Here is a 23,005-nt window from a genome sequence, read left to right on the forward strand (position 1 = left end):
ATATTGTGATTTTGGTCCAGTGCTCCCAGTTTAAAGTGTTTCTTTTTCTCCATGTAGATTCTGTTCATGCTCTTTAGTGTATTACCTGATATATGGGATGTGGAAAACATCACTTTTGTCTATTTCTAATTATGCTTATTTGAATTTATGTTGTTCTACACAAGCACCCAGGTACACGCTTTATTCATCCCAACGCAGGGGAAATTGTTATTACAGCTTTTAGAATGAAGTTAAAAACAACAAACATAAAACAAAAAGTATAAAAGAGAAAAGGTGTTTTTTTTTAATTGAATAAATTAATACTCACAATATGACAAAACAGATACCTTTATAAGATAAAAAAAAATTAACACTACAAAGAAAAAAATAGCATAAATAAAAGAAAATACAAATGTTAGATAATCATACACTTTCTAATATGACCAAAGACTGTGAAATGGATATGTGTATAGTTCTTGTAATTCTGGTGTGTATTGTGCATGCATTTTTTCTAATTTTTATATTTTAGTTATTTATTTATTTTCATTTTAACTGTATGCACTGCTCACAGAGATACTCCAAATTTCACTGAACACAGGTAAAATGACAAATAATAGCATTCTATTCTATTCTATTCTATTCTATTCTATTCTATAACAAGGTAAACTAAAAATATGTAAAATTCAGAAAAGTAAAAACTGAATTTATATTAAAGTGACCACAATAACAGTATATTCATCTATTTTCTTATTTTGTTTAACAGTATATATGAAATACAAAGTGGTAAAACTTTACATCTATATAGTTATAGATAGTATATAATATATGTGTTATTATACATATAGTTCTCTTACTTATAAAGATATAATTCATAAGACATTAAATAACTGAATATTTTTGTGTTTTTTCATCAAAAAGGAATACACAATTTTGAATAAATTACTTACTAATAAAAAAAATACTTGACTCGTTTTTTCTTATATAAAAATGCCGTTTAACATGTGAAAATACGAATAAATGAGAAATACATTATTTATACCATCAGCTAAACCCGAATTATCCCGCACAGGCCAAACATCCCCAGGCTGAAGTGTCCTATAGCAAGGCACTGTCTGTTTACTATATGCAGAAAAACAAAAGCAAACAAATAAAACGAGTCTTCCGTTCTCGTTTGACATAAAAAGCACGTGATTCAATCCGCAAGCGATGCGTGGATCCCGACGCGCCGGTGACGTCGACAGAGAACGACGTTTCCGTAGCAACTGGGGCCGGTCCGTTATAACTGCAGCGGTCGCTTACAACCGGAGCTGATCGAGGAGTGACTGGGGGGGAAGAGTGTCGTCGGTAACCGGACACCCACCTCTGGCTCGCGGCGGGGGGGTGTAGAGACACGGGGGCGACGTAGTATCGAGGCGGCGAAGCCCGCAGCTGTGCGCGGAGATGCTGAACATGTGGAAAGTCAGAGAGCTGGTGGACAAAGCGTGAGTACCGATGAGCAGGTGGAGTTAAACCGCTAAGTGGCTTCTGAGCTAAGCGGTTAGCCGGGCGGCTCGAGCCGGGCAGCATCAGCAGCTTTTAGTGCTGTGACGTCACGGCGGTAGCCCTCAGCTGTTAGCGTCGACTAGCTGGCTAGCTGCCAATCTCTAACATTGATGCTTTGAATATAGATGTGTTTTTTTTGTTGTTTCTTTTTTAAAGCTCTGTCTCTACCCACGTTGCTTAAAAATAACTAAAGTCAGGAGGGGAAAAGCGCGGTGCTATAAACCGGAGATGTATTTGTCTCACATCCAGAGAAAATGCTATCCTATTAGCTAATTTTGCTAGCATCGCTAAGCCCAGGTCGGGTATGTTATGAATGTTTCTATGCGTGCTGCTGCAGAATCACGCCCTGTCCCACCCTACAGTAGTGCCCGCTATCCTTAATGGGCCTTCACGATTCAATATAATATATAGAGAAAGCTAAGCAGTAATCATGGGCATGTAACTGGTCGAATAAATGTATGTGGGCAGTAAATTTTTCCATTGCCTCGAGAAGCTACATCAGTCTGAGGAGGCCCATGTCCCCGTGGTCCAAACAACAAAGCTTGTTAGCCACTAAAACGACATGATCCAGGACCTAATGCTGGTGCTGCAGCCTGCCACATTGTACTGTTTGAACAGTAGATTACGCATGCTTCTTTGTGGTGTCTATTGTTGTATGCACAATGTGCTGCATAATGTGTACAGTCTCTGCACTGCAAGAACAACAGCTTCCTGTCACCTCAGGTCTCACAGAGAAACTGGGTTAGCTTTAGCGAGTTACCCACACTGCCTCAAATCTGTAAACGAAAATTGAGTTTCAAGTTTACTGAGATTATGTAGGTCAGAGAGTAAACCAACTTTTTTTGAAAAGGTCCTTTCATTCATCTTTGGCTTATTCTCAAATCATCATATTTTCAGAACATTTTCTGCTCAACCACCGCTAATTTGGCTTAAATTACACGAAAGCTCGAATTTTATCTTTATATCTTAATTAGCCAATACTTGGATATCTTTTATATATCCATCCCAAAAAAAATTATCCTGATCCGTTATTTTATGGTAAGATAGTGAAAACTTCAGCTGTTTATATTTAATAGTTTTTGATATATTTGTTGGTAAATACTAATTTCAAAGTGAGGGAAGAAAAACATGGTGGATTGGGTTGACTATTATACTTTACAAGACATATTTCAAAAGTCTTTCAAATGTGAAGGTAAGATTTCACATTCAACCATTATTATCTCCAAACAGTAGATGATAAAATTGGAGGTAAATCTGTGGTCAAGCTGAAGGCCCACAGTGATTTGAGATGGATCGCAGATCTAAACAGAACCTATAATAAACCAGCCTAAATAAAGTAAATACAATTGTCAAAAAATTGTCTCATAAGGTTAAAAATTATACAAAAGGAGCTAAATGTCAAGGCCAAAGTGGCATCTGGATAATTCTAATTTTTAAGAAGATTTTAAGAAGAGCAGATATAAAGAAGCAGCCTAGGCAGAAATTTCAGCAGAGCTTTAGATGGAGAGATGGACAACAGCTCCCACCAGCTGTTGGTTGTACCTGGCTGGGCATAGTGAATGGCCTTTATTGATCTGCCTCAATAGAGCTGGCAGTTGTGGCTTTCCTTTTAAAAGTCAGGGTGACCTATAACTCTTGCTGTCTGTCTGTATCGCATCTACTGACAATATTACAGCTGAATCTTCCTCTAGCTGGGAAAGTGGCTGAGCTATGAAGGCAGAGATAGAGGAAAGGTTAAAAAAAAAAAAGAAGAAGAAGAGAAAACAAGCAGCTGCTTAGGAATCGAGAAGCGATGAGTGTTGAAGATCAGGAAGCAGGAAATAAAGACTATGATAAGGAAGAGAATGAGTGGTGCTTTAAGCTGATGTTCTTTGTCTGTGTTTATTTGCAAAACCAAGCTGTGTCCATTAAAAATGCAACATACACACATGCACACAAGCACAACAGTTCAAACAACCACAGCAGCAGGTGAGCCCTGAAATACAAAGAGGGCAGGAAACAGGCATTGTTTTGCCTTTTTTTTTTTTTTTTTTTTCTTCACGCACACACACACACACACACACACACAAACTTTACTTTCCCACATCTCCCTTTTTGTCTCGAGAATCTGAAGTGCAGCGGTCAGGCTTTTACAAAGTTCATTCATTATTCAGTGAACTGGGATTCTTGTTATCAGAGAAACATTTGTTTCATTCTATTTAACTCTCTTGTATCCTGCATGAATATATGCATGACTTTAGCCATTTAATTTGTTGTTCTTGTTTCTTTTTGTTGATTCACCTGTGCTTGAAAATGATTTATCAATTGCTCATGAAGATGATGTGCCATATATTTGTGTCAACAGCACCAATGTGGTGATGAACTACTCAGAAATCGAGTCCAAGGTGAGAGAGGCCACCAATGATGACCCCTGGGGACCCTCTGGACAACTAATGGGAGAAATAGCCAAGTAGGTCATGTATTCACTCAGAGAGTGAGCGTATGTGTAGTGTAATCTGTGTAAATGACTTGCCTGCATTTGGTTTCTAAGCTTTTTAATGCTGTTTATTGTTTTTTGTATTTGTAGATCTACCTTCATGTATGAGCAGTTCCCAGAGGTGATGAACATGCTGTGGACCAGGATGCTGAAGGACAACAAAAAGAACTGGAGACGAGTCTACAAGGTACTGTTGGATTATTGTTGTGTACAAACCTGACTGAGGCAATTTTGGTCTCATGTCCTATAGGTGTTTTTTTTGTTTGTTTGTTTGTTTGTTTGTTTTAAATCTGACATACTGGTTTACTTATATTTTTGAACACTGTCTGCTGTCAGACTTCATATGAAGAAAATGAACTTAAGCCTCAGTCACGCAGCTGTGGAGATTAGTTTGTGTTTAAGATTTTTAGAAAGAGGAAAGGGAACTTTAACACACTCTGAATTTGAGCATTTTTAGGAAACATTATTTCTCACTAACATCAACCAAATCTGACTCTTAATTTTTATTTAAGAAAAAATAAAATTTTCATCCTGTTTTCGCTTACTTCTATCTCTCTTTTTTTTTTTCTTTTTTTTTTTTTTTTACCAGGCCTTACTGCTGCTGGCCTACCTGATCAGGAATGGCTCTGAAAGGGTCGTCACCAGTGCCAGAGAACACATTTACGACCTGAGATCTCTAGAAAACTACCACTTCATTGGTGTGTGTCTAAATGAATTTAATTGTTCTTTGTGGTCCAAAGTCTTCTTAATGTTCTGTGAATTTGAGCTGTGATGTGGTTATGTCTAAAAGAAATCTAGCATTTAGCTTCCAAGACATTGACCCGGGTGGCTGACTCTGGAAGAAAGGTTACAGTGTTGCTCAAAGTACTGTTGATAATAAATGTCACAGCTGTCCAGGTAATTGTCTTGTTTTCATTTCTGTGTTGCATGTGTCTTCTGTGTCCAGATGAGAGTGGTAAAGATCAGGGTATTAATGTGCGTCAAAAGGTGAAGGAGATGGTGGAGTTCATCCAGGATGATGACAGATTAAGAGAAGAGAGGAAGAAGGCCAAGAAGAACAAGGATAAATACATTGGCGTCTCCTCTGACAGTATGGGCGGAGGAGGGGGCAGCTTTAAGAACTGTAAGTAATGTGCTGGGTTTTCTTTGACAGCCCAACTAATAACATAACTTTCCCCATCCAAAAATTTGTAAGGAGATTGTACAAAGCACAGTAGACTTGATTTTATTTTATTTATGAAAATGTTAAACCAGCGTTACCTGTATTATGTTTTTTTTTTTTTTTTTTTTTTTTTTTTTTTTTTTATTGCTGTTAATTAATTCATTAACTTGTATTTGAGTTTGTCTTTTATTGATTAGGTAGATACTATACACCTATCTACTTCTATATCTCATATAAATAGTATAGATACTATGCATGTGCAGTTAGGTTTATACTAGTGGTACCAAAGACTGTTCATCCTTTGTTTGATTCGTATGAAACTGAATCATCTCCAGTTCTGTCATCTTTCCCTTCAGCTAATGAGTTGGATCGGAATAAGTGGGATGAAGACTGGGATAAAAGCAGAGGATCTTTCCCTTTTAGTGAGAAGCTCGGAGAGATCAGTGATAAGATTGGCAGCACCATTGATGACACTCTGAACAAGTTCAGGAAGAAGGAACGAGATGACTCGCCTGACAGAATTAGGTAAACATGCATTCTGGAATAATAATAATGAAAACTGATCTGTGCATGATTGCGGGGTTTAAGCTGCAGAAGATGTTATCACAGTAGCCAACTGAGTGCTCATAATAAATAAACAAAAATGAATGCATGGTCACCCACACATTGAACATCAAATGGTTTAATGTTTAAACCACCGGGACCTGGATTACTCATCCAACCAATAATGTGCACCGACATACAGTTATAGCACAATAACAACGAAACCAAAGAAAAATCTCCTGAGCGCTTATACATCCTTCTTGTGGTTGCCATAGTGACAATGAGGAGGACCGAGCATCAAGAAACGGTAGGCAGGAAGCACTCGAGTTCAAGGATGAGGAGGAAACAGTCACAACAAAGAGCATTCAGATCACACAAGCAACTGAAACCACCACCACCACCACACGGAAGCGCACCGTGGCAGCAACCAACAAGACCCTGGACCTGGGTGCTGCAGCCAACTATACTGGAGACAAGAGCCCAGAGGAGAAGGTATTTGCACATGCTCCTTACCAGATGTGTTAGAGTTTCAGTGTACTTGCACATGTGGACACTTTCCTCCTGCATTCTCTCTAGCCATCAAGCAGGCAGTCTTCCAGCAGTGGCCTGGCTGACCTGCTTGTGATCGACCCTTTATCCAATCAGAGCACTACAACAGGTAAATGAAAACTGCTTTTGTCACTTTTTTTTCTAGAATTTTGTATGAGTCAGTTTTGTGTTGATATCTCCAGGTGGCAGTTCAAACCTCATTGGTGGTTTTGCAGACTTCTCATCTCCTGCAGCTTCTGCCAGCCTCCCGACCTCCACCGGTAAACCTTATTTTAGTGCTGGCTTCATACTGTAGAATAATACTCTTGACGTTTACTACCACTTATCATAGGCATAAATGTCTTGGTAATTTTTTTATTTTTATTTATTTTTCTTGTTCTTTGAACTGTTCTTTTTCCAGGGTGAAATTATTTTAAACCAATCATCTTTAATGACTGGAAAAAAAACAGGAGCTGGGTGCACGAGTTAAATTAATTTAGAATTTTCTCTAATATAAACAGGATCAAAAGTTATATGCACAAGCACAAATATATCCATACACCCCAACTCATACACCTAAACAGAAAAATGAGTACAGTTGTGGGATTCAGGAGGTGGGGGAACACTAAGATCTGTTGTAGTCACTTAGCATGGCAAAAAGAATCACAACTCAATTTTTGTTGTGAGCTCTAGTAAATTATTTATTTACTGGATTTATTTACATATTTAATTATGTATTTATTTATTTTTTTAAAGTTTGCAGGCTGTGATCAGCTCACCTGCTGCTCTTTGTGGATTTACAAAACTGAATTTAACAATATGTAAGCAAATGTCTCATATGCTAACTCGGCGGCTTTACATTTCCTACTGTGACACTATACTGTAGATTATCTTTTAACTAGACCATATACAGTTGGTATTCAGTGAATTAATTGAAGCTTGTACAGCTTAAATGTAGATTGATCTATTATGCTTTATGTAGCCGAATACCGACATCCGCACCGTAGCCACTGTGCACCAGTGCAACTTAGAATTCACCACAGGTACAAGCTGTAAGCTTGCTGCAGGCTAACTTATTTATCCTGCACAAAACTACCCAGTATTTTCATGCAATGTTTGAATAATGCAAAGTTGGTATAAAAGTAAACATTTGTCAGAAATACAAATACTCAAGTAAAGTATGGATACCTGAAAATTCCACTTAAGGACGGTGATGAAGTATTTGTACTTCATTAATTCCCACATTTGGTTTGGGATCATTGTCTTGTTGGAACAACCAACTGTGTCTATGTTTTAACCATCCATCTATGGATTTGAGGTGAAGTTGAAGAATTTGCAGGTAGTCCTCCTCTCTTAGTTCAGTTTTTGCAATGTACCACCCAAACAGCCCCAGAGCATGATGCTACCACCACCATGCTTAACAGTTGGTACAGTGTTCTTGGGTCTGAAAGCCTAACGTTTACTCCTCCAAACATAACTCTTTCTGTTATGGCCAATCTGTACTTCATGTCCATAAAACCTTTTTCTAGGCTTTTGGCTTGGTCATGTAGGCAGCTGGAAATTTCACTTGAGCTTGAAGGTGTCGATTTTGGAGCAGGGGCTTTTTTCTTAGTTAACAGCCACTGCCCATTGCGAGGTAAAACTCGCTTCACTGTGGACAGTGACCCTGGAGTTTCAGCAGTCATTTAACATTTATGCTGAACAATCATTTGACCCTGGAAAAACGGACTGTCAAAGAAATCATTATAAGCCCAAAATTACTGTGATATTTGTGCCCTTGAGTGGATGTAAACTTTGGACTATACTTTTATGTAGACTTTTTTCTTTTTTTGAGAATGTATATTTAGTAACACATTTTTTAAAGAAGGATGCAGTAAAGGAGTGGAGCAGCTCCTGTCAATATGTTACAACTAAACGTACCTTTGCCGTCCAATTGGCAGCTGCTGCATCATCCAATGGAAATGGAGAATTTGGGGACTGGAATGCCTTCTCTGCCAGTCCTCCAGCATCATCTAGTTCTGGTCCCTCCCAACCTGTCGCTGACTTGTTTGGCAGCGTTCAGTCACCCACAGCCCCGACCTCCAGTACCACCTCTATTCCACCTTCTGCTGAGCTTTTGGACTTGATGAGTGGAGTTAACAATCAAATAACCAGTCCACATACAACACTTAGTGCCTCTCAGAGCCTGACGTTCTCTCTGGGAGGGGTGACACCCGGTGCTTCTGGTGGTTTACCCACCATGCCCCTCTCTCGTTCTCAACAGGTAGGTGCAGTAACAAGGTGGTCTCATTTTTCTCATGAAATAAAATAACTAAATAAATAAAAATTGGGGGAGGGCACTTCAGTTGAGAATGTACATTTTCAATTATTATACATATCACTATATTTATTTTTGTATTGTGTAAAGAAAACATTTTTATTTGTTTTTCAGAGTTTGGGAGCCATGTCATCTCAGCCACCCATAGGACAACAGCAGAAGGTTGGCGTTGGAGGTCAGGGAACATTAGGGTCAACCTGGTCTGACCCCTCTGTCAACATCAGCTTGGACTTCCTTTCAGCAGGCTTCAACCCCACTAAGACGCCACCCACACTCAACAATATCATCCAGCAGCAAGGTATGTGTGTATTACACAGTATGAGGAAACAAATAAGGATTTTAATTGATGCACATTACAGATTTAGTGTAATGGCAAAGTCAAAAGACCTTTTGGATATTCAATACTGTAGAAAAGTTTAAGTAAAGTGAAGATGTTTTTAAATAATAATCCCCTGCATGAAGAGTTAATGTGCAATAAACAGAACGTTACAAAGTTGGTGTTCGTCCATAGACTTGCACTCATTTATTGAAAGTACTTGGCGTTCCAGAGAGGTTGCTCCTGTTGATGGTATGAAAGATGCATGTGGCTTTAAGGGTTAGAAATTGTCTGCATTCCTTTTAATGGCCAGCAGGGGTTGACTTTTAGTTCTAGAGCAGTCAATGGGAGGAAAAGCCCTCAGCTCCCTCACTCTGTGAGCTCAGTAAACTTAATTTCTGATGACTTTATGGGCTTAGTCGATAGTTTCGGTTCATCCAGAATAAAACATGAAGCCTCATGTAACTGTCTTATGTTGTTTGTCATTCTAAGAGTCAGAAAGGCAGTTTATCCCAGGTATGCTCATAGTCTAACAACTTACCAATCAAATTATTACTCAGATAGTGTAAGTCTTCAGTCAGATCCACGCTGTGCTCATCCCATTTGGTGTAAAACACAAAGATGGCAACCATTGAAACGCTCAGCTCAAGGCTTCCTAACTGGGCTTCATTAACCTTTGAGTGACCTCACACTACTTTGATGCTGGCTGTTATTGTTCTGGATATCTTCAGGAATGTGTCATAGTTGCTTCTGTCTCCTCATTATCCCTGTGATACTGACAGCATGGCTCTGTGAGACAAGGATCTGTTGCAGGTGTCGTCCTTGTTGCTGAAAATAATTGTTACTCTGTATGTAGGGATGTTTAATTTTCTGCCAACTGCCCTAAGCTTTTGTGCTGTAATGTATATTGTTTAGAATGGGCCATCTAATGATCCAGTTATTAGATGTTATAATACTTTATAAGTTGTACACCAGAGAATATTGAGTAACTCTCCATATGTGTCCATGTAGGCGTGCCTCCCGTCAACCTGTTGGCCCAGAACTTCGGAGGACTGAACCTCAGCTCTCCGCCCCATGCGGCATCAATAAGACCACCAGCTAATCCTATGATGGTAGGCAACCCCATGACAATGGGCATGCCTGCAACAATGACAACTGGCATGCCTGGCTCCCTGGCCACAGGTATGCCAGCTTCAATGACCGCAGGTTTACAGGGTGGGATTCCTGTAAACCAAAGCATGATGGGAATGAACATGAACATGAATATGGGCATGTCTGCTCCAGTGATGATGGGCAGTATGGCTGGAATGGGAGTTCCAGCAGTAGGGATGGGCCTACCACACTCCATCACCCCAGCTGTGGTCCCACCCAAACAAGATGCCTTTGCTAACTTTGGCAGTTTTGGGAAATAAAGGTTTGTGTTTGTGTGCGTATGTGTGTGTTTGAGTGAGAGAGAGTTGTGTGCGGGTGTGCATGTCTGACTTGATGAGGGAGTGAATTATGAAAGGACTGCTGTACTCGAAGACAACCTTGCATGAGTCTCTTTTTCTGCTTCTGCTTCCTTTGGTGAAGTAATCATTCGTCATCCCAGTCTGCTGATACAGGGGGACGCAGGGGAAAGCACCCACTGGTGCTCCTCATCCAGCGGTAATTAGATGTATGAAATTCTCGGAAATGGAGAGAAGGTGTCATCACAAAGCCTCTAGTCATTACCTCCTTGTAGGGGGTAAAGTCTTCGTCTTTAACGGTTTCATATACAGTATTATTCACGGTGTATCTCTCTTCAGTACAGAAACACTGCAAAATCCTTCCATCTGTATCTGCTCAGAGAAATTAATCACTGCAGTGGACTCCAATAAAAATGGCATTACTGCCTTAACTTTTGATACCTGTGAAATCATGTTCTGTGTGGTTTCAACCAAATTCAGTAGCAGAATAGAATCTGTTCCATCATGCCAAGAGATACATTTTTCCTTCATCTCTTTCACACTGATGCTGTGTGAGCGCACTGCTAATCCTGCCTCAGTGACTTGAGAACCAGCCCAGATTTCAACAGGTTAAAGAAGCGAATATTACAGTGTTATGTAACAGAAGTTGTTTTAAAAAAACACAGACAATTTATTTTCTTTCTTTTTTTTTTTTGGACAGCTGCAGCAGTCTTTATTTTTTTTTTATTTCTTTGTGCATCAGTACCTGCACTCGTCTGCAGAAGAGAGGCACTTGTACCTCTGGAGTGTAGACAATTCTTAATCTCGCCCATCAAAGGGTAGAAACCTGAACATGTTGAGGTACCACTTGATGCTTATACTTATTCTTGAGCCATATGAGCGTGGATTAATTGCTTTCATGTTTTTTCTCTTTTTATCAGGCTTGTAGCTTTTCTCTATAATGGATGCTCAGTATGTGAATAACATGCCCTTCAAAAGACAACATAAACTAATATATCTACTGTAAAATACTCGGAGGAAATTTAAAGTTCATAACAGTCAGTTACTGTTAAAAGTGGCACTTGCCCTGTATTTATATTTTATTGTAGGTGCATCTGACATCTACAAGCCTCATTAAAAGGCTGTCAGTATTTTATTCAGAGTATTTTCCACTCCTATTTTCCCTTAGACCTCCTTGTAATTGTGTCATTTCTTTCTACATATTTCTGTTAGGTCTCTTCTGCTTTGCGTATGGACACCATATATGTATTGATTGCGGGAAAGGGCGGGGCCAATATTTACAAAACTGAAAACACAATCTGCAACATTTTTGTTTGAGTGAGACAATGCTGAATTTTTTGAGACGGCTGCCTGGTACATTTATTTAGAAAGTATTTTTGTCAACTCACACTTCACTTGGGGGTCTCTTGGTTGCTAAGAAAAAATCTGGCCTCACCTTTTGATACTTCATCTGCTTAGTTATCATAAATGGTTATGGAAGGTTTGGGGATCTTGTGTGTGTGTGTGTGTGTGTGTGTGTGTGTGTGTGTGTAGTTTTCTGTTTGATGTGCAGACACAGCTCAGCAGAACCTCTTGTCATGTTTTTGAGGCACTGCACTCCAAAAGACCAAATCTTTATTTTGTTACTCTTAAAAGAATAACACCATAGCTATTAGTTTAATATTTTATTAGTTGTAATTTTATGTTCATATGGGAGAGCTACTGATGATGTAATTTAGTTAACTGAAATCATGATTTTATTTTATTTTTTTTCTCAGTACAGCTCATTTAATTTGATTGTACCCTATATTTTCTGTAATTCATTCAACAATAAATTAAATGACAACATGAACCGAGAGTTTCCTTCTTTGTGTACTTATTATAGGCTAGTTTCTTTGTCTTTTTAAAAACACATTTTTGGTATTTAGATTTGGTATCTATGGGGGACATTGGTGAACTTGAGCAGTCTTCAGCAGTAGTTTTGTTTTTTGAGCTTTTTATGTTTTGTTTTTGTTAAGCCAGTAAACACTACCATACCATCTTTATTCATAAAGCACTTTAACATAAAACCAGAGTTTTTTTTTTTTGTTTTTTTGTTTTTTTTAAAAAAGGTCAAATTGAGTCAACCCCTTAAAAGACAGCCAAATGCTTTAGCAAATAAATGTGTCTTAAGAGGAGTTTTATGCTCAGAAAGAGAAGAGGCCTGCCTAACGTGCAAGGGCAGATCATTCTAAAACTTTGGAACACTGACCCATGAATCATTCAAGCATAAAAAGGCAACTAACTCAAGAAATGAACCAGTGTCTATGCATAGCAGACAGCTTAGCAAAAGACAAGTGACAAAAAAATACTGACAATAACAGTTTGACAGACATAGAATGTTTTTTTTTTTGTTTGTTTGTTTGTTTTTTGCACCAACAAGGTGATTCCCAAAGAGCTAAAAACCAACAACTTGGCATACCTCAGTATGGTAAACGGTGAGTTCTTAAGATTTGAGGAAAAGTTGGGAACCAAAGAAATGTTGTGCCTAATAAAATCCAGTAAAAACCTCAGACAGAACCATATCCACAGAGATGGATTTCATTGATCTGTCTACTGTTCACTGAAGCCTCATCAGAAATGGTTTCAGTGGTAAGTGAACTGGTTCTTACATAGTGCTATAAGAAAAGATTTTAATTCAATTCAATTTTATTTATATAGCGCCAAATCACAACAAAAGTCGCCTGAAGGCGTTATGGTGTGTTGAATCAAAATTTGAAATTTGATGTCCAAATCATCAATATGTACAGAGAAAGGAGGGAATTGAGGGAATTATGAACACAGAAATGTACCATTAGATTTAGGTCCACCTAACAATCTGTAAAGCATCTGATTGGCAACAACTACATTTTTTTTAACATGACTTTGATCTCAAACACTGTCCCTGCAGTAAAAGCATATCTGAATAGAAAAAAACATAATAGAGCAATATCAGTCATAAATTAGCCTCCCCAGAGCCCAGACCTCAACATTACTGAAACGGTGTGGGATCGCATGGACAGAGAACAGAACAAAAGCCAGTCAACATCCAAAGAAGCGCTTTGAATTTCCTTCAAGAAGTTCGGAAAAGAGAGTTCAGTCTGTAACAAATTAAAATTGTACAAACTCTGTTTTCCCCCCTTAAAACGGTATTTCCATGCATGTTAGCACATGTTGCAGTAATTCGTTACACCTGTTTCCAATTTTCCTGAAAATTAAATAAATAAAGGAATCAAGGGTCCCTCGAGACTCGAGACTTTTTCATAGTTCTGTACATTTCCAGACATGTTTGAAATAGTTTTTAACCTTATAACTTGCAGAATGGTGTAAAAGTAGCTATTTTTAATTATCGCATCATCTTTCTCTCTGTAAAACTCTTAAAACCCATTTTACAAACACATTAGCATTCAACGTTCAGATCTCGCGCTGCGTAACGTCCCCGTTTGGCAACTAACCGTTTTGAATTCGTTCACACGCAATTAAAAACACGCACAACACACAGAGACTCTTCCAAAATAATCGCTACAACAGTCTCACAATGGAAACCAACTCCAAAAGGATAAAACAAGAGGAAGAAGAGGCTGAAGAAGGTAGTTCTAGACACCCGTGGCTAAGTGTCAGCCCGGGTCAAGAGACCTTTCGGGATTGTCCAGTCAAAAAAGAGGGACACCAGAGCGGGATCAGCGGGCCAACTACTCCCAGAAACAAGACCAGTTTGGCCTCAGTTGAAAAAGGTAAGTTACGAGAGAAAAAGTATCCACCTCCAAATGAGTATCAAAAATTATGACTAGGTTAGAAAAGGTGGTGAACGAATGATCCCTTTTCAGGTAACAATGGGATGTTTCAGGGTTGTGGAGTTGGTGGATATTTGAAGGAGGAACCCGACCACTTCGCCCGAACCTCGCCCACACAGGGAGATGATATTCCGGCTGTCTGTTTTACCATCCAACCAACAGAGGAAGGTATCATACGTAGTAGCTGTTAACATAGCCTGCTAAATCGTATTTGTATTAAATAAACGTGTATGCAGGAGTGTTTTCAGGACTTTTTCAATGTGATGGACCAGCACAAGGTATTGCGTGTCTTCTTATGAATAAAAAAAAATGAATAACTGTTTTAAAAAGTAGTGAAACAAGTATTTATAACTTTTAAGTGAAAGTATTACTAATACTACAAACAGTAATAATACAAGTACTAAGTAATAATACAAACTGTTTTAGTATCAGAATGTACTTGAACTATCTAAAGTAAAAGTACCACCATTTATTATACAGACCCATGTCCATGATATTGTTGGATCATAATTATTGATCCATTAATGTAAATGTCACTTTAAGTATAGTGGTAGGTAGAATCTATATTAACAACCCAACAAGGAATTAACCTCAATTATGATATACTAGGTGAAAAGTAACGGTATGTATGGAAGAATTTCAAGATCTTAACTTTTTAAGTGAAAACAGGAATCATTTATGAAATCAAAATCACAAACTCCTGGCCTTTCTGCATGTTATTACAGTATGATGCAAAAGTCTTTAGTCATCCCTCATTTTTATTATATTTTGCCAGAAAAAAGGAAATTAGGTGCAGCAATTTATTGAAACGTGCAGACATACATGGAACTACATAAGGGAAAAACTGAGTTTGTACAATTTCAGTGAGCTTAAAAGTCAATATTTGGTATGACCACCTTTATTCTGCAACACAGCCTGAACTCTCATAGCCAAGCTTTTCATATAATTTCTTTAAGTAGTCTTTGGGAATAGTTCAGGCATCTTGATGGACATCCAAAGGCCCTCTTTGGATGTTGGCTGCCTGTTTAGTTCTCTGTCAAATGATCCTACACTGCTTCAATAATACTGACATCTGGGTGCTAGTGAACATCCGAAGCGGGTGTAGGGAGGCCAGTCCATCAATTAAAGTGTTTGACTGTGTGTTTTTCTATCCAGGTATGCTTTTACTCTATTGGGAGTGTGTTTAAAGGTTAAAAAAAAACATTCTAAAAATATTTATAAAAAATTCAAGAGAAAATTAACAAAAATTGCCAGTAATATAGTTACACAACGTTTATGTCTCCCACAGACATAAAGCAAATGCAGACTGGCAGAGACGCAACTGGACACATTAAACGGCCACTGAATGCTTTCATGGTGTGGACTCGCATACACCGCAAGGTCCTGCAGAAAACCATGACAAGAGGCAGTTTTAAAAACATTAGCATTCAGCTCGGGTTGGAGTGGTCCAAGCTTAGCAAGGAACAGAAGGAGCCCTACTTTCAAGTGGCTCATAAACTGAAAAACATCCATAGTCACCAATTTCCTGGTATGAAGCAAAAACCCTAGACTACATGATTGTAAACATTTATTGCAGAGTAAAAGTGGATCTGTTTTCCATTAACACTTGTCTTTGTTTCATCATGCCAGATTACGGGTATCAACCCAGAAAGAGGAAGCACAGAGAATATTTCAACCCAGTGAAATACACAGGACAGGAAGCTACACAGGACAGGGGGGAGCACCAGTCTAGTTTTCCCCCCTTTTTCCCACAAGAAAAGACAACACTGTGTTCAGTTCAGCCCACATGCCCGGTCCCCATCATATCTTCGGCACCCGCTGTCTCCTACAAAGTGTACTATAATCCCTACTACCTACTACCTGTCCCCTATGTGTCCAGTCTGAGTTACCATATTGATTTAGCCAGGTAAAGAGAGAGCCACTTTCATGACACAGAAAACTCAGACTTTTAAGCACTACATAACTCACGAACACATTAATCTTGCGGCAATACACCAACAGCATAAACGTCACAGAGAAGTCCAATTCAGTGACACCGTTTATTGAGTTGAGACCTCGGAGACACGTGGAAATCGTTAATCATGGCAGCAGGCCTGTCGATCAAAGCGACCATGCCGCTAACTCCTGTATCCTGAGTTATCAAAAAGTTCCCACAAATCGATCCTTAGATCATAAGCCAGTTTTTCTATGAGGCTGTAAATATGCTTTTTAATGTCGCTTAGTTGGATATTTTAACATGGCTGTCTATGGCCATCAACTTGCTTTTGGAAGCAACCCCTAGTTACCACTAAAGGAAATGCATTTTTTTGCCTTCATTTTTCAGCACTATAGGGTTTCGACTTGATTAAGTCTTATATCAGTCAGGAGTTCTTATGTCAGGCAATTTATTTATTTTTAATCAACATATTGTACATTAGTGTTACACCAAGCAGCCACAACAAAAGACGCACGGACAGATGAAGTTTGATCCCTTGCATCTGTCTGAATGTAGTTTTGACATGTAGCAACTCCCCATAGCCCAACCTGATCAAGCACCCTCACCCAAACCAGTCACCACTTTTACCATCCTAGTAAGAGACAATGGTAGTGTGTGCAAAAGCTGCTCGCAAACAAGCTGCAGTTAGTGTTACTCATCCAGACACCCCAGGTCACCCAGCAGGTCCGTTATCATTGCTCTGGACAGGTCAGGGCTCTTTGGGCAATAGATGGTGCATAAATGTAATATTAGAGCTTTAACAGAATGTAAAGATTCTCATAGTTGGCAGTTACTGGACATTTTATTTCACTGTCACATTTTCTAATAATTACCTTTCCATGTCTTTATGTATGGCTTTTCTCTATATGTCCAAATCCAAGGAGCTCCATGGAAGAAGGGAGGGCTCACCACTGCATTCACCCGCAGACAGGCCAGATTGTTCCAGCCTCCCTCAGCGGGGAAACAGCGCAGCAGCCTAACAGCACTGAGAAAGTCCTCAGTGGTTCATTCACATTAGAGAGCCACACACAGCCCAGCATCCTCACCAATCAGCAGCTGTCTTCAAACAGAAACGAGGCGAACAAATCTGAGGGGGACATCGACGTGGTTGGACTGTTCTAGGAGATGTTCAGCACACACTGGCTGATTTGCATTTGAGCAAATCAAATATACATTTTTCGCATATTAATAGTTTATTCATTTTTATTCTACTTTTTGTTTAGCTGTTGTCATGTATTTAGAGCACTCCACAACACAAAAAGAAATAGTGCTTTTTTTTTATTGCTACTGATGTAAACTAACAGCAGAAACACAGAATGAATGATGTTGACTGCACACATGCTTCAAACAGCAGTGTAATCTGCTGCAATTAGTAAATCAGCAATTCTTCTTGAAACATTTCATTATATACCTATTTCATTACATGAAAGCTCAATGTGCTTAACATAGAAGATAAAAACTACAATGTCTTAAGGCATTCCAAATAATAAAAGTAAAACCACTTTACAAAAAAATAATCTTAACGGTCACACATAAACACACAGCTGTTATAATGGACCTCAGGTCAGGCAGCTTGTTCCAAGGAATGGGACCACAATAACTGAAAGCCCTCTTGGCATACCTGGATGTGATTCTGGAAACAGTTTTTTACAGCCGCTAGGACACATTTCACAATACTTAGGTCACTTTCGCAAAACTCTTCACACAATTCTCCTAACTGACCTTCAGCTTGGCAAAGCAGTTCATTTCACATTCAAAATGCACTACAACTACCAAAACACTTTATTCAGGTCTCAAATAAACTCATTCTTCCAGAACACTAGCAAAGGTTGACAGCCGACAAACACACTTTGTCACCCACAAAACAATGACCTAAAAAACACTAAAAACATGTAGCATTACACAGTGTTTTCTTGTGTAAAACAAGGACACATCTCTGTTTATAATTTCAATATATGTTACTGGAATGAATCAGACATCATGCAGAATTCGTTACAGTTTTTGCTCGTTGCTTGAACACTATAAACCCATGCTTATACTAAAGTAACACAACTTGAAGCTTTTGTTACCATACCTCAAACACATGTACCCATACCTTAAACAAAAGTGCTGCTTTGCACTCTGGTTGCAATTATGCAACACACTTACTCCTTTATGCAACACACATGGTCCTGCATACTACACTCTATTTCATACATAAGACACTTCGTTCAAAAATGAAATTTCAGGGTGCCATTTGGAAAACACATGTATCCAAAATACAAAACACATCGGGTAATTGCAACCACTCAAATATACACCTGAAGGCACTTACTTGCAAAACTGAACACCAATTAGCCAACCACAAAAAGCCCTCAGTTTAGCCATTTCAAGAACTTTGCAAGCATGGATGGAGGGAGAGCAAGAGGAAGAGGAGGAGGAGGTCAAAGAGGCCATGCACGGACCCATATTTCTGATGATATAAGAGCAACTTTGGTGGACCATGTCATCAACCACGGCCTGACTATGAGGGAAGCTGGGCAGAGAGTCCACCCACATCTAAGCCGTTTCACAGTGGCATCTATAATAAGAAAATTCCGACTAGAAAACAGGTCTGTCTTCATCTCACTGCCTTCTACTCTACTCAGATGGTTTTCATAGTACTGTTCTACAGTTACCATATCAAGTGTACAGGGTATTGCAGGGTGCTAATGCTCCTTTTGCAGCCAAAGTGGTAGTTTCTGTGAAACATACCATGATTACTTATATTGAAGTACAGTGTTGTACAGTGGATGATACAGTATATACAGTAAAGTACTGTAAGAAAAATAAGCAAACCAATGACAATATGTGGTTGTATTTCTCTAGAATGACTCGAAGACCTTCTGGGGGAGGACGGCAACGCCTGTTCACACAACGGCAGGAACTTGCCGTTGTGGACCTAGTGAGGGCAGACAATGCTATCCGTCTCCACCAGCTACGAAAGCAAATACTTGCAGACAGGCAAGTGTTCAACAACATAAACCATGTGAGCATCACCACCATCAGACGCATCTTGGGAAAACACAGCATCACCATGAAGCAACTCTACAGAGTACCATTTGAGAGGAACAGTGACAGGGTCAAAGGACTTCGAGCTGAATATGTACCATATCAGTACCACATGAATACATTCTGAGAGCTACACAGGTACCCGTGTGATGGGGTGAGGGTTCTGTATGTGTAGCACTGTAGTACAGTAATATGTTCTCTCTTTTTTTTTTTTTTTTTTTTTTTTTTTTACAGAGAATCTTGGCCATGGATGGAGCTGCACAGCCTCATGAATTCATTTTCATTGATGAAGCTGGATTCGACCTGTGCAAAACAAGACGACGGGGTCGTAATGTAATTGGCCAAAGGGCAATTGTGCACGTTCCAGGGCAGCGCGGGGGAAATATCACATTGTGTGCCGCCATAAGCCTTCGAGGGCTTCTGCATCATCATGCAAAACTAGGTCCATACAATAGCCAACATATACTCACATTTCTAGATCTCCATGATATAGTTGTACAGAATAGACCAGATCAGCCCAGGTTTGTGGTGATATGGGATAATGTCAGTTTCCATCGGGCTGCTCTGGTCCAGGCCTGGTTCTCCAACCACAGTCAACTTGAAGTGGTATGCTTGCCCCCTTACTCACCATTTTTAAACCCTATAGAGGAATTTTTTTCGGCTTGGAGATGGCGTGTATATGACCGCCAACTACATGCCTGCATGCCTCTTCTGCAGGCAATGGAACAGGCCTGCGGCGACATTCAGGTGACAGCAATCCATGGATGGTTTTGACATGGAAGAGGATATTTTCCCCAGTGCCTAGCGGAAGAAGACATTGCTTGCGATGTTGATGAGGTCCTGTGGCCAGACCCCAACAGACGGCGGGATCCATGAGCCCACGTATGCACAATTGTCATGATTTTTTGTTTACAGTATAGTGTTTTTTCTATTACTGTATTATGGGTTGTTGTTTTTTTTGGTTTTTTTTGCTTTATCTGAATTCATGGTACTGCAATGTACAATATTGAGTAGGCCTATTTGCTTTTTTGGTTGTTTGCAAATGTGTCTCCTGAAAATATGCCTTCTGAATGAACAATGGAAATCAAAGACTGCAGTGCTTTATTTAAAGTAGACTAGTGTGTTCCCCCTGCTCTGTAGGTGTTTGCATATGATGCAAGTATGTGTCATTTTGTCAACAGAGTTACATTTTGACAAAGGAATGTTAGGTTTTGATAGCAGAGTTTAGGTTTTGAGAGTAGAGTTTCAATTTGGTGCAGATGTGAATGGTATATTTCCCAGTGTTGTGTCATGTTTACTTGTGTTTAGGGTTTTGGCACAATGAGCAAAGTTTTGCAAAATGTGTTCAGGCAACGGGCAAAAACTGTAATATTGGTTTATGTATTTTTATTTTTTTGCACTAAGTAATCCCAAAATACAAGAATTTGTATACACACCATCCACTGATACTATACAATAGTAATGCTAATCTACTCGGTCTTCTCCATTTGGCCACAGGTTCCCATCCACATCACATCTTATGTCATCTAGGGCAATACACCTAGGAAATAATCTTCTGGGATGCCAGAATTGAAGGAGTTGAAAAATTGAAGGAGTAACACCTGTGTAGATGTTCATCTACAATGAGAATCAGCTGTGGCTGGTTAAACTGCATTTTTAGATTTAAAATATGTTTCAATAAAATATTGCTGTTGGATTTTGCTGTCTTATTCAGTTTTGCATTGTGTTATTGTTTTGGCCATAAGTTTAACAGTTTTGAAAACAGTATGTAAGTATATGCAAAATGTCCTGTATGTACAAAGATTTTTGGCAGTTGTGTCTGAGTGAGAAAATAATTCATGAAATTTGAGAGATTTAGTCATTGAATGCATTTTGTGCCAAAACAATGATAACTGATCCTCAGTTTAGCCCACATAGACTTCTGTTGTGCTCACTGTGTGAGGAGTTTTGCAAAAGTGACCTAAGTATTGAGAAATGTGTCCTAGTGTCTGTAAAAAACTGTAAAAGCTCTGCACCCAATAGCCTGAGAAGTCTAATCAGGTTATAGACAATGATCAAATTAGAGATGTTGTGAGGGGAGCCAAACCACTGAAAGCTGCTTCATGAAGTAATAGAAGTATTTTAAAGGTAATTCTACATCGAGAGCCTGTGAAGTGGCTTCAGTATTGCAGAAATATGGTAAAATTTAAAATTTCTCTGTGTGTGTGTGTGTGTGTGTGTGTGTGTGTGTGTGGGCCCACTGATGATTCGGGTGATCCTGCAAATGGAGGAATAGTCATAACCTGATTTATATATTGTTTTATATGATTTCACAGTTTTTGAAAGTGCCTTGAGGCACCGAATTCACAAAAGCATTTGCTTCAAGGTGCTCTATATTATAAGGTCAAGAACCTACAATAATACACAGAAAACCACAACAATCAGATGACCCCTCCATGAGCAAGCACTTTGCAACAGTAAGAAAGAAAAACTCCCTTCTAACAGGAAGAAACCTCCAGCAGAAGCAGGATCAAGGAGGGGCATCCATTTTTCCTGTCTGGTTTGGGATGTGTAAAGAGTACTGGACCCAGAATTGACCCTTGAGGAACACCTGGTTTCATTCTGCAGCTCTAAAATTACTAATTGAAACATAAAAACTTTTACCCTTTAGGTATGACAACAACCTGTCAAGAACCTGACCAACCTTAAAGTACTATTGGTCTACATTCTACATTCTCAATAAGCTGCAGAAGCAAAACACAGAAACAATCGAGGAGTTGAAAATCCTCATCCTCGAGAAAAAGGTGCTCGTGGAAAAGCAGCTGGAGAAAAAGAAAAAACGCTTCCGCTTCTTCTGGAGGAAGAACACTCCTTCTTTCACTACTGTCGATGCCATCTCTTCTTCCCCCACCTCTGTTCCAGCTTAATTTTCCAACTTTACGCTCTTCTTTACATCCCCCCACCCCCACCTTTTCTTTTTTATTAATAATTGAACAATAAAAACAATTGGCTGCTAATTAAATGTGTCAAATCAATGTCTTTATTCAAGAATACAAGAAATGTGTGTGTGTTTGTGTGTGTGCATAATATACATACTTTACGTGTTGGATCCAAATCCCACAAGGAATTAAATAAAACAAGAAGACAAACAAAAACAAATATTTCTCTCCCTTCCCAGGTCAGGAATCAGGATGAGGAAGAAATTAGGTCAGATCAGTGCAGGATTTTGCACTACTGACATAAAGTTTCTGCTGATTAAAAAAAGTATGTCGATATTTCTGAAATACATTTGCAAACAAATAACTTTGACAACTTATGTTTTTTCATAAAAGAAAAAAGAAAAATCAGAGAGCAGAGCTGGTAAAACAGCTTAGCTCTGCAGGTTACAGGAGATCAGATGCCAAATACTTTTCATGACAGTCTTCGTTATTGCATAAATCTCCCCTTTTATCATTGATCAGTAAATCACTGCATATAAATTCATCTAACCATTATAATTTCATGAGTAAAGATTCTCAGATGATTGAATGGCGGTTTTAGTAAATGTTGAACTTTATTGTGATTTCTATTTTTAGAATCAATAGCACACATTTTGATTTAGTTTTGCAAGCTGCTGATTTCACACAGATCCACTGCCCAAAAGTGCCTTTGAGTTTTTCATCATTTAACAAGAATAGGCTCAGGAAATCATTGTGTAATTAGGCTTTGCATATGTGACAGTACATGGCACAAAACAAACAAGATGTTTCCATGTAACTAAATCCAGATTTTAGTCCCAATTTTTGTTGACTATAATGAAAATATATACTCTTTAGTATTACATTTGCTTCTGTACTTGGGGTCATTATCCTGTTGCATGGCCTAATTTAGGAGTAGCTTTAGCTGTCAGACAAACAGCCTCACATTTGACTCTAGAAAA

The 23,005-nt window shown here is 38.9% G+C and overlaps 2 protein-coding genes and 1 long non-coding RNA gene across 5 annotated transcripts; all 3 read left to right on the top strand.

Annotated features, from left to right (window-relative positions):
• Nucleotides 1-1,199: 1,199 nt before the first annotated feature.
• LOC146700400 (clathrin interactor 1-like) lies at nt 1,200-10,292 on the top strand. The gene is made up of 12 exons (XM_085470569.1): nt 1,200-1,460; nt 3,866-3,970; nt 4,088-4,184; nt 4,587-4,695; nt 4,944-5,120; nt 5,516-5,684; nt 5,978-6,194; nt 6,279-6,360; nt 6,434-6,511; nt 8,171-8,493; nt 8,662-8,845; nt 9,875-10,292. Exons 1-12 carry the CDS (start codon nt 1,420-1,422, stop codon nt 10,273-10,275), a joined length of 1,983 nt encoding a protein of 660 aa, XP_085326695.1. The 5' UTR covers nt 1,200-1,419; the 3' UTR covers nt 10,276-10,292.
• Nucleotides 10,293-13,731: 3,439 nt separating this feature from the next.
• On the top strand, nt 13,732-17,266 carry LOC146700401 (sex-determining region Y protein-like). Of its 3 annotated transcripts, none has more exons than XM_085470571.1 (5): nt 13,733-14,042; nt 14,136-14,270; nt 15,391-15,630; nt 15,732-15,936; nt 16,959-17,266. In XM_085470571.1, exons 1-5 carry the CDS (start codon nt 13,847-13,849, stop codon nt 17,197-17,199), a joined length of 1,017 nt encoding a protein of 338 aa, XP_085326697.1. In that variant the 5' UTR covers nt 13,733-13,846; the 3' UTR covers nt 17,200-17,266. The 3 variants fall into 3 exon arrangements, with proteins under 3 accessions (XP_085326698.1, XP_085326697.1, XP_085326696.1); XM_085470570.1 differs by having other exon boundaries at nt 13,734-14,042; nt 15,732-16,008; XM_085470572.1 differs by lacking the exon at nt 15,391-15,630 and having other exon boundaries at nt 13,732-14,042; nt 15,732-16,008.
• Nucleotides 17,267-17,724: 458 nt separating this feature from the next.
• LOC146700402 (uncharacterized) lies at nt 17,725-21,048 on the top strand. The gene is made up of 2 exons (XR_014922560.1): nt 17,725-19,245; nt 19,342-21,048. It is a non-coding gene; the product is annotated as an uncharacterized LOC146700402 (long non-coding RNA).
• Nucleotides 21,049-23,005: the final 1,957 nt, after the last annotated feature.

This window comes from Copadichromis virginalis, linkage group LG10 (assembly GCF_057382275.1).
Source record: "Copadichromis virginalis isolate Kocher_CV1m ecotype Utaka linkage group LG10, C_Virginalis_male_GT1.1, whole genome shotgun sequence".
NCBI classification, from domain to species: domain Eukaryota; kingdom Metazoa; phylum Chordata; class Actinopteri; order Cichliformes; family Cichlidae; genus Copadichromis; species Copadichromis virginalis.

What these genes read in the sequence shown, in the direction of transcription:
- LOC146700401 (XM_085470570.1), top strand. Translation starts at nt 13,847, where the DNA reads ATGGAAACCAACTCCAAAAGGATAAAACAAGAGGAAGAAGAGGCTGAA. An exon ending in TTTGGCCTCAGTTGAAAAAG is followed by an intron (nt 14,043 to 14,135) that starts GTAAGTTACGAG and finishes ATCCCTTTTCAG; the next exon opens with GTAACAATGGGATGTTTCAG. An exon ending in TACCATATTGATTTAGCCAG is followed by an intron (nt 16,009 to 16,958) that starts GTAAAGAGAGAG and finishes TCCAAATCCAAG; the next exon opens with GAGCTCCATGGAAGAAGGGA.
- LOC146700400 (XM_085470569.1), top strand. Translation starts at nt 1,420, where the DNA reads ATGCTGAACATGTGGAAAGTCAGAGAGCTGGTGGACAAAGC. An exon ending in CTAATGGGAGAAATAGCCAA is followed by an intron (nt 3,971 to 4,087) that starts GTAGGTCATGTA and finishes TTGTATTTGTAG; the next exon opens with ATCTACCTTCATGTATGAGC. An exon ending in AGAAAACTACCACTTCATTG is followed by an intron (nt 4,696 to 4,943) that starts GTGTGTGTCTAA and finishes TTCTGTGTCCAG; the next exon opens with ATGAGAGTGGTAAAGATCAG.